Raw genomic sequence first — 10,993 nt, forward strand, 5'->3', positions numbered from 1 at the left:
CTCTCTTCTTGGGACCCATCAGATGACATTCCTTTGTGGACGAGATCCCAACCTGCCCTTCCTTGATGGGATGAGTGGATGGGATTGGGAAGAGGCAACTCCTCAAGCATACTCCTGTCTCTCTGATGTAATGTTTCATAGGAAAGTGGATAAAGAATACTTGCTGCTCTTGAAGTTGCCATCTGGAGTTACCTTTAATACAATCAAGCAGCAGGATTAGCCTGCTGACTCAAGATCTTCTGAAGAAACCCTGATTTTCCCAATTATACTCAACAATAACAACACAGTAAGTTTTATTAATGTTCTATAGCAAATACCCAGATGATTTCCTCTTCTAGTAGAAAATGCTATGAGCAAAAATCTGAGGTGTTTTTGGACGTTCCTCAACAAAAAAAATTGGTCATAGACCCACTTTACTTAGCATTAATACCTTTTGGATTTTATCAAGTTCTCGTTTGCAATTTTCTTGATTTTGATCCCTAAACTGGCTTCCTTTTTCTGAATTGTGCATTTCCTTCCTTCCATAAAGCGGGCATACAAAAATATAGAAGAATATACTGCCTGAATGACATTAAAGCAGTGTTGCTCCATCAAGAAATAGAAGCTGTTTTTTTTCCCCCAGGGACAGCAAGAAAATGAATTTATGCATAATATCAAACCACTCTTTCAATTGTAGTTTTACGAGAAAGGTAAAATTAGGTGTCATACAATGAAGAAACCATGTGAATTCAGCTAAAAACTAAATAGGTGGGGGAAATAATGCATCTGGCTGAGAAATACCATGAATGCAGATATCTCTTAAGAAATGGAAAAAATGCCTACGCTTTTGGAATATATCAAGTCTGCTTTTGTGCTGTCTCTCAATGGTAAGGAAGCTTTGCCACTGAAAATCAGCAATGTGCTCAGATGGATTACAGCCCTGGGAATCCAGGTCCCATGGATTTATGCGCAGAACCCTAATATTTTCAGAACTGGGGTTAGTGTGTTGTGTTCACTCTTTTAGCCCGAGCTGTTGCTTTTGCTGCCATTATATATTCTGATATTGTAAGCCAGCGAGCCACAACCTTTTGGCCACAAGGGACCAATTCTATGGAGATGTTTTTCCATGGACCGAGAGCCTGGTTACATGGGCTGCCTGCATTCTACGAATGGAGTTTTGCTTGTTTTCATGGTCCAATTTCTGGCATGGTGCTGGTCTATTAGATTGGGTAGCCATAAGAAATAATTCTGTTTAAAATCAAATTAATTTTTATACTTGGAAAATATTAATTGCATTTTGAGTAACTGACCTGTTAATTATGCAATGTTCTAGTGCATTGTTTTTGCTTTCACCATAGCTCTGATTCCTATATTGCTCTCAACCTGCCAACTATCTGACCTTAAAGGAACAGTTTTGCCTCATGCTTGTATTGGCTAGGCATATTTTTGCTTTATGCTTATAAGAGATATTGGAAGAGATATGATTAGAAAGATAAGTATTAGTTTTCCCATTACAGCCAACCTGGGTTTGACCCTGTCAAACTGGTTGGATATGGGTTTTATCACAGCCAGCATCTCTTCCAGAATACAATTTGAGAGGTAAGATATTTAAAGACTGATCCCCAGCTGTAATCATACATAAGCCAGAAGGACAGTGCACACCCCTCTTTTGGTGACACATATCCAGAGAATTCAAACCCTCACAAACATTGATACAATTGCGTATTAATCGCTTTTAAGAAACGTTCTCTTCCAGAACTCAAATCTCGCTGCATTATCAGTAAAGATTTCAGTTCATGCAGCACTGTTGAAATTACTTCTAGATTTGTTAGCAATGTTTAAAATATATAGTCCTTATGTATGCATACAAACGATCATCATTTTGGACTCAAGGCAGTGTCCTGATAATAGTTTACCTACTGTATCTATGAAAAGTTGACAACAAAATGTCATTTCTAAGTGTTTCCAAATGCCTGTAAGCTTGACTTATATGTTTCTGATACACTTCTGTTAAGATTAACAATTTGCTAATTATTTTTAATTTTAAAGGTTTTACATTCAACAGGTAAACAATATTATTTTACAGAAATATAGTATAGCAAGGTTTTGATCAATTTATTTGTGCAGAAAATCTGTTCCTCTAAAACATTCACATCTATTTTGCTGGAAATTTGCTAAATGTATCTAAGATCCTGCTATGTTTATTTCTTTTTATCAATTAATTGCTGAAAGTGTGCTGCAAATTAAGTGTAAATGAAGATCATTTATACAACCAGTCATTTTTGGGGGGTTGCTTTCTTTCCTCCTTTTTTGGATTTGTTTGCATACTTTGCTTCCATCCGAGCCACAAAATCTTCCATTTCCTTTTTTCTACTCCCCATTCTGCTCTGTTAAATGGAATAAAAACAAGTTGGTTAAAAAAAGCAAATATCAGCCTCTATTATAAAAAACATTACAGCTTCTCCTCATTTAACAACTACCTCAGGTAGGGACCGTTTGCAAATACGGTAATAAAAAGTAGTAAAAAAAATAATTTTCTTAGCAATGCACATACTTACACCAAATTTTTGCACCTAAGAATATACTCTATGAGTGAGAATAACGCTGGCATAATCCACTAGAGATCTTTATCTGAGTGTGATAGCAGCAACCAGAAATCCTTACAGTATCTCTCAGTCACAATTTGCTTAGCAACCATTTTGCTTAATAACAAAGTTAATTGAACAGATTGGGGTCATTACATGAGGGTGTACATTTTATCAAAATAATTCAGAAACTGTACAATAGCATCTACATTAAAGGTATTTAAAATATACAGATTTAAAATAAGATTGCTGAAAGAATCAAAACCACTGTTTAAAAATTATAAAGGAAGAAACTATAACATCTATGAACTATTGTTATCAAGATGCCTGTTAATTAAATATGCTACAAAGATTAGAAACAGATTCCCAGGAGATTGCTTGTGTTTTGCCTAAGAGAATTACAGCTCAATTCAGAACCCCTACCATATATCAAGAAGTAAAATTCTTTGTCCCAGTGTGAGTCGCTGTATGCTAAATTTTATTTTGACATTTTATGAACTCTTTAATCGGTTTGGAAACGTTTTTTCCCCCAAGGATCTTTATTCTATAACCTTACTTGAATTAATACTTTCAGATCATCATCTCCTTCACCAAGTCCCATTTCTTCTCTGGATTCTTCTGCCTCTTTAGCTTCCTTTTCTGCCTGAAACAGCAACAACACTGAAATGAACTATCAACTTCTTTCCTAATCCAAACCACCAACTGCAATTAGCATTTAAGGAAATATTCCCATAGCAACCATTCTTTGAGTCAGAGTGGCCAAAGACGCACATGAACTTATGATTCATAAACTTATGAATCCTCAGGAATAATTCCAAAACTTTAATAACTTTTAATAATCTTCAAATAAACACGTGTGTATTCTGTACATGTCATTGACTACTAACTTTAAATTTATTATGTTCATAGCTTTAGAAAATCTTTTCTAAAAAAAAATGTAAGAAATACAAAAGATAAGGGGATTGGTCATTTAAAAATTCCGCCTTGATTTAAAAACATGAGGACTATAATGTAAAGATAAATGATGGATGCTACATACACCAATATATTTAGAATTATATTTCGTGTTATAAGCTTTATTAATAAAACTTATCAGTTAAAACATACCTTCCTTTTTCTTGCATTTATCTTTCTCTTAGATTCATTTACAAAGGATTTATAAGATGGAAGTTCTCCAGAATCAATAGCATGTTGAATAATCTGTCTTATTCTTGGTTCATCTGTATAATCAACACACAGGACAGACTCCATAATTTTGTCCATATCGCCTTTAAAGTCTTCATATGCGGCTTTAATGTCTTCCAGCTCTTCTGTGGAATGTTTGTACTTCTTTTCAAAATCTTTGATATTTTTTACAGTTATCTAGTTGATTAAAAAAAAGACACTTTTTTTTACAAGCTGAAGTTAAAAATATATTCTACATTCGCTGTTATTTAAAAGGATTTTCTTTTCCTATCATTCATGCTCATCTGAACCAAATCTTTATGAAATAAGAAGGTATTCTGTATATGCATTGTCTAGAACTAGAGAAGACAGTTTCAATTTAAGTAAAATCAGCAACTTACCTAGTTCAGCAATGTAATCACTGCTTGGCAGCAGCTCCTGTGAGCTTTGAGCTTAATATTTCCCTGCTCTATTTGGAGATTCTAGTGTTCTAAGTCTGGGAAGTTCACATGCAAGGCCCATGTTCATTAGTAACTTCAGGATTTTTAGGGTTCAGAGTAAAAAAATAAACTTGTATTTTGGCAAAAATGAATTTAAAAAGTAATAATTTCTGCATTTATATAAAATTCCAGAACTGCTTCTCTTTAATTCTAGCTTTCACTAAGCCTTCTTTATTAAATTTGTTTGTTACTAATGTCAGGAACAATGAAGTGATGAAAAAAAACAACCTTGGCAACTGGCCTTAACTATGATAAAAGTCCATGATAAAATGATGTATTATACAAAACTTAATCATATATCCAAAATGTTATCCTGGAAAGATTAATTCTGGCAATTCAATTATATACTTAGTATACAGTAAAAAAAAACCACCCACTTTTTTGAACAGCAACCTCCAGTATTCTTCCCAGTTACAATCTTGGGTCAACACAGTTGATTCCTCATCCACAATCCCTTGTTGATCATACAGTGTCCGCTGTTCCTCATCACTTAGTACTGCATAAACCTTGCCCAGGATCTAGGAGAATTCAGACAAACCTCAATAATTCAATAAATGGCTTCTTCTTGCCTCTTCCAAAGGGCCTATTTTAGGATAAAGAATGTTACATTATCATAATTCTTTCTAATAGTAAATCTACTACTGAAGACTTGTCAATTTGTAATTGGGGGCACTCTAAGCAGAATTTAAAGTAAAAACTTTTAAATTCTTTTAAAAACCAAACAATTGAATCTTCAAAATATGTGGTTTGTTCTTTAGAGGTATAAACTTTTATAAAAATAACAAATTAATATATTTACTGCAAGCACATTTATGCTGCTTCATTTAATTCTAAGCAGCCTACAAATTCAAAGCCAAACATCAAAACCACAGGATGGTAATACAGGTAGTCCTTGACTTACGACCACAACTAAGCCCAAAATTGTTTGTTAAGTGAAACATTTGTTGACTTTTGCCCTGTTTTATGACCTTTCTTGCCACAGTGAATCACTGCAGTTGATAAGTGAGCAACGCGGTTGTTAAGTGAATCTGGCTTCCCTACTGACTTCGCTTTTCCGAAGGTCACAAAAGGGGATTGAATACATGACCTTGGGATACAGCAATGGTCATCAATACGAACCAGTTGCCAAGCTACTGAATTTTGATCACATGACCATAGGGACGCTGCAAAGGTTATAACAATGAAAAACCAATCATAAGTCACCTTTTCAGTGCTATAGTAACTTTGAACGGTCACTAAAGGAAGTTGTGAAAGTCGAGGACTACCTGACCTGTAATTAGATAAGAATCTTGTGAAAAGCTCCTGAAATCAATTTATGCTTCTTACATGGAATTGGGGGGGGGGGGGTATAGGGTGTCAGGAGGCATAAAGTTTTATTTTATTTCATTTTTATTTATTTATTTTGTCAAGCATACATTTGATAATTACTACCAACTTGCCTTTAGTCAAGGACCTGTATACTGCACGAGTCAAAAAGAGGACTGTGAAAATATTTACAGACCCCTCACATCCCAGACACAAACTGTTTCAACTCCTTCCCTCAAAACGACACTATAGAGCACTGCACACCAGAACTAGACACAAGGACAGTGTTCTGACCCACACCCTTTTCCAACAAATCAAACACAATCCAAAAAGAACAAAAACCTTGTAATGCTTTTACAAAATAATTAGCTATGATAAGCACAAGCCTTGCCAAACTGTACGAGGCTTGCCAAAAGATAACAGAGAAGAAATAATTTGCAAAATAAGAATCTTCAAATACAAACTCAGGATACTGGAATGTCCACGAGGCTGTAGTTTCAAAACATCTTTGCCTTCTGCAAAGAAGGTTAGTTTCACAGCTGGCTTTTATCTTCTTGAAGGAGGGGCCATTTCCTTGCAGCCTTACTCACGAGTTGCCCATGCTGTTGCAGCTGCTCTTTCCTATGAACAATCCTGGGCACACACGCACTTGGCACAGGCTCTTTGGGAACCTCCTCATTGCTGCTGCCAGCCCCCACAATCACAGCAGTCCACTCCCTAGTGGTCCTGGCCCCTCATCTGAGTCCTCACTCTCCTCAGCTGCCCACACCTGCTTCTGGCTAACCACAACAAACAGTTTTTCCCCAAACGCCATCACTCTGCTAAACAAATAATTCCCTCAACACTGTCCAACTATTTACAAAGTCTGCACTACTATTACTATTAATCTTCTCACCACTCCTTATAACCCATCCCCTCCCACTTGTGACTGTATGACTGTAACTTTATTGCTTGTATCCTAAAAATTTTTATTGACTGTTTCCTAGTATGATTTGATTGCTTATTGTACCCTATGACTATTATTGTGTTGTTCCTTATGATTCTTGACGAATGATTTTTTTTCTTTTATGTACATTGAGAGAATTTGAACCAAGACAAATTCTTCGTGTGTCCAATCACACTTGGCCAATAAAGAATTCTATGCTACTCTCTCTATATAAGTATAAACATCATTATTAATACGTGAAATAGATACTAATTAAAAGGAACATTAAGACAGGGATGGTAGGCACGTTGGTGCGCTTATGAACGCCCCTTACAGACCTCTTAGGAATGGGGTGAAACTAAATGTTTCTACATTTAGTTTGTAATTGAGAGGCAGAGCCCTACACATCACTATAGCACAGTGATTCTTAAACAGAGGTATCAATACTACAGGTAGAAGTCCAAAACAGTACACGAGCCAAGTTACCAAAATGTTTGCCTTTACAATTAACTCGTGGGAATTGGCAGGCAAGCAACCGCAGAGGACATGCTTCTCTTTTTAAATTCAAATTAGAAGCTTTTTATGGCTCTGAAAATATTCCACCACAAATCTGACCATTATCTGGGATGCTTCTGGCCACCCATTTTATGCCACAGGCTTAACACAAAGGCTTGGACCCCCCCCAATTCCACTTTTTTTCCCTCCTCCCCCAGTCCCCCAGCCTTGGAAAATTACATCAAGCCAAAAGCTAGTCGGAGAACGTCAGTTAAAGATTTATAGCAAGGCTCTTCAAACTTGGCAAGTTTAAGACTCGTGGACTTCAACTCCCAGAATTCCTGACCTAACATGGACTAGAGGAGGAATTCTGGGAGTTGAAGTCCACAAGTCTTAAAAGCTGTCAAGTTTGAAGGCCCCTGGTTTGTAGTGACCCATCCAGAATCTCAACAAGGCTAATTGCCCCACCAGCTTACACCTCCATATTTATATTCTCTTATATTTGTCGTGGCTGTCCTCTTTCTGGCTACCCCTGAGGTGCAATGATTGGAAATAGATAATAACAGATCATCAGAGTTGGAAGGGACCTTATAAGTCATCTAATCCAAGAGAGACCCTACATCATTTCTGACAAATGGCAGTCCAGTCTCTTCTTCAAAGCTTCCAGTGATGAAGCTCCCACAACTTCCAAAGGCAAGCCGTTCCGTTGGTTGATTGTTCTTACTGTCAGAAAGTTTCTTCGAATTTCCAGGTTAAATCTCTCCTTGTTCAGTTTCCATCCATTATTCCTTGTCTGGCCTTACACTGCTTTAGAAAATAGCTTGACCCCCTTCCTTTTCTGTGGCAGCCCCTCAAATATTGCAACACTGCTATCATGTCTTCCCTGGTCCTTCTCTTCATTAGATACCCAGCCATGCCCAGTTCCTGCAACCGTTCTTCATATGTTTTAGTCTCCAGTCCCCTTATCATCCCAGTTGCTCTTCTCTGTACTTTTTCCAGAGTCTCAACATATTTTTTATAATGTGGTGAGCAAAACTGGATGCAGTACTCTGGGTGTGGTCTTACTAAAGCTTTATAGAGTGTATCATTATTGTAATTCATACACGCAATTTTACTCATTCTTATATAGAGTGGTATTCACTTGATCTCGATTGTATCCCTCTGTTAATGCACTTTAGGATTGCATTAGCATGCAGTTTAGGATTGCAGGTTTCCACTTGCTAGTTTTCTTCTGTCTCAACAGTATGGCCTTTGTGACCCTCACAATATGGGTGTTGTAGTACTGTTGCCATGGGCTTTCTTGTCCTTTACACCTGCCTTCCCCCGCCCCCAAACAGTTCTCAGCACAGAATGAGAAAAAGTGCCTTTGCCGTCCCCTACGCTTCCCAATCCCGTCTCCTCGCCAACCACTTAGGTCCGTCTCAGGTTTGGCTTTCATTGAGGTTTAAAGCCAAGGCTGTCACCTCGATAGAGCTTTCCCCGGAGTTCTAACTTCAGGCGACCAAACGGAGCCCGTCCCCGTGGCTTTCCTCGAGATAGCTTGCCTCTGCTTCTTCCAAGGGGTGGGTGGGTGTGTGTGTGTGTGTGTGTGTGTGTGTGTGTGTGTGTGTGTTTTGTTTAACTTCCCAGCCTAGCCCTGGGATTTCCTGGTGGTCTCCCATCCCCGTCCTGGTCCAAAGTAACTTCCCTCCACCGGCCCTCCGCGTTGACAGACAAGGGGTGTGTGTGTGTGTGTGTGTGTGTGTGTGTGTGTTTTCCAGGGGGTTCAATGAGAAAATAAACCGCCCTCGGAGCTCGGCTCTACCTGGAAGTGCCGGGTGGAGCGCTCCTTATCAGCCGGCTCAGCGCGGTCCGGATGCACCCGGAGGGAGACCCTGTGGTAGCCCCGGCGGATCTCATTGGCCGACGCCTCAGGCCTCACGCCCAGCACTTGATACAGGTCGCCCGCACCGAAGGCCTCCCGGCAAAGCTCCAGCAAACCCATCTTCTTCTTGTTAATTCTGGTGGTTGGTTTTCTTTTTTTCCCGCGACACAGAACCCGAGTCGCTTGTGCGCATGCGCGAATGCGGCCCCTCCGCCTCTTTCTCCTCCTCAGCAGCGCGCGCGCGCCGCGGGGGGTTCCCGCCAGTCGTGCTCCCCGCCCCCACGCCTTTTACTTTACGGCGCGGCTCGGGCGATGTCGCAAACAAAGGGAGTCAAGGAAATCGAAGGATCCGGGGGAGCGTGAAACCATAGAGATAGGGAATGGGTAGAGGCGCGCGCCAGCTGCAGTTTGTCCTCGACTTACGACCGCAACGGAGCCCCCAAAGCGTCTGTTATTGTGACATTTCTGAAGTGGGTTTTGCCCCTTTTTTGCCACGCTGGTCAAGTGAGTCACTGCAGTTGATGAGTTAGTAACCTGGTTGTTCAGCGAACCGGGCTTCCCCATCGAGTTTGCATGTCAGACCGGTCGCAAAACGGGATCACGTTGTGGCCAAGGGATACAGCAACTGATCATAAGAATGAAACAATTGCCAAGCATCTGAATTTTGATCATGTGATCCTTGAGGGAAGGCCTCAAAGGTTGCAACTGTGAATAACCGTCACAAGTAACTTTTTGTCAGTGCTGTTTAACTTGGAAGGGTGATTACATGAACCCTTGTAAGTTGGGAACTACCTGTACTCAACGGATCCGGAGAGGCGTGCTCTGCTTCCTGAGACATTAATGTGAGGGATGCAGAGGTGGTATTCAGCAGGTTCTGACCAGTTCTGGAGAACCGGTTGCGGACATTTTGAGTAGTTCAAAGAACCTGCAAATACCAGCTGCAAAAAAGGACCCAGCTACAAATACCAGCTGGGTCCTCTTTTGTTGCCCTGTGCAGGAGAACGGAGCTGGAAAGCAGGTTAGTGGGGTGGGGAGGGAATGGGGATTTTGCAGTAACCTTCCCTTGCCACGCCCACCAAGCCACGCCCACAGAACCAGTAGTAAAAAAAAATTGAATCCCAACACTGGAGGGATAAGTATGTCACGCTTACTCCTGGTTTATGACTGCCAGACTAGAGTTTGCTTGCAAAAGGACGTTCACTGCAAGAGACCCAAAAGGGAAAGTTTGCTCACCTGAGGTGCTAGGCAGCTTTTTTCAGTTTCCGTTTTTTCCAACCTGGGGCTGTCCAGGGAACCCTGATGATGATTTGTACATCACAGCTTAGTTATTTCCTAAGTATTCAGTACAGACAGTCCTCCAGTTACAAGAGTTCGTTTAGTGGACGTTCAAAGTTACAACGGCACTGAAAGCAGTTCATTTAGTGACCGAAGTTACAACTCACCGAAAAAAAGTGACTTATGACTGTTTTTCACATTCATAATGACCATTGCAGTGTCATGTTAACAAAATTCAGATGCCTGGCAGCTGACTCATATTTATGACATTTGCAATGTCCCGGGATCATTGCGACCTTCTGACAAGCAAAACCAATGGAAAAGCCAAATTCACTTAGTATTACTAATTGAACAACAGTAGTGTTTCACTTAACAATTGTAGCAGGTCGTAAAATGGGGCAAACCTCACTTAACAATTGTCTCCTCCCACCCCCCACCCCCCAAAATGTGGGCTCAATAGTGGTTATAAGTAGACTATGATTTTTATAGAAATGTTCCCGAGCCCTTTACAGTGCAAAATAAGATTTAGAATCTGATAGGAAGGTTCAACGATCTTCATTCAGAGCAGCATAGGCAAATCAAAGACTCTGAATCCAAGCGAAAAAACTAGATGCAAGTCTAGTTTTACAAGTGAGAAAGCGATCAATTAACTGCCATTAGCTACCAGAAGCATCATAAACTCACCCCCCCCCCAAAAGATATTAGCAGTAGCCCAGAATCATATGGGGAAGGGGTTCCAGTGAGTTTTTCTGGCCTAGTTTTCCACGATCAAGATTATATAGTGATGCAACCTAATTCTCTCTCTCAAACTCTACATGGAGAGTAGTGGAGTATTACATGGAGAGTAATGTAGTAGTACATGGAGCCTGGAGTATTTCTGCTGTCATTGACAATTGTTAGT

The 10,993-nt window shown here is 39.9% G+C and overlaps 1 protein-coding gene across 1 annotated transcript; it reads right to left on the reverse strand.

Annotated features, from left to right (window-relative positions):
- Positions 1–276: 276 nt before the first annotated feature.
- Positions 277–9,114, reverse strand: DNAJC9 (DnaJ heat shock protein family (Hsp40) member C9). The gene is made up of 5 exons (XM_026713564.2): positions 8,758–9,114; positions 4,606–4,746; positions 3,672–3,926; positions 3,121–3,207; positions 277–2,366 (listed from the first exon to the last, which is right to left on the reverse strand). Exons 1-5 carry the CDS (start codon positions 8,935–8,937, stop codon positions 2,256–2,258), a joined length of 774 nt encoding a protein of 257 aa, XP_026569349.1. The 5' UTR covers positions 8,938–9,114; the 3' UTR covers positions 277–2,255.
- Between the last annotated feature and the right edge of the window lie 1,879 nt (positions 9,115–10,993).

This window comes from Pseudonaja textilis, chromosome 4 (assembly GCF_049901715.1).
Source record: "Pseudonaja textilis isolate UNSWEBS1 chromosome 4, rPseTex1.2, whole genome shotgun sequence".
Classification (NCBI taxonomy): Eukaryota; Metazoa; Chordata; class Lepidosauria; order Squamata; family Elapidae; genus Pseudonaja; species Pseudonaja textilis.

Coding starts and splice junctions, on each gene's coding strand:
- DNAJC9 (XM_026713564.2), bottom strand. CDS start 8,937: ATGGGTTTGCTGGAGCTTTGCCGGGAGGCCTTCGGTGCGGGCGACCTG. Junction 4,747..8,757: donor GCTCCACCCGGCACTTCCAG/GTAGAGCCGAGC, acceptor GAATTCTCCTAG/ATCCTGGGCAAGGTTTATGC. Junction 3,927..4,605: donor GGAGGTTGCTGTTCAAAAAA/GTGGGTGGTTTT, acceptor TTAATCAACTAG/ATAACTGTAAAAAATATCAA.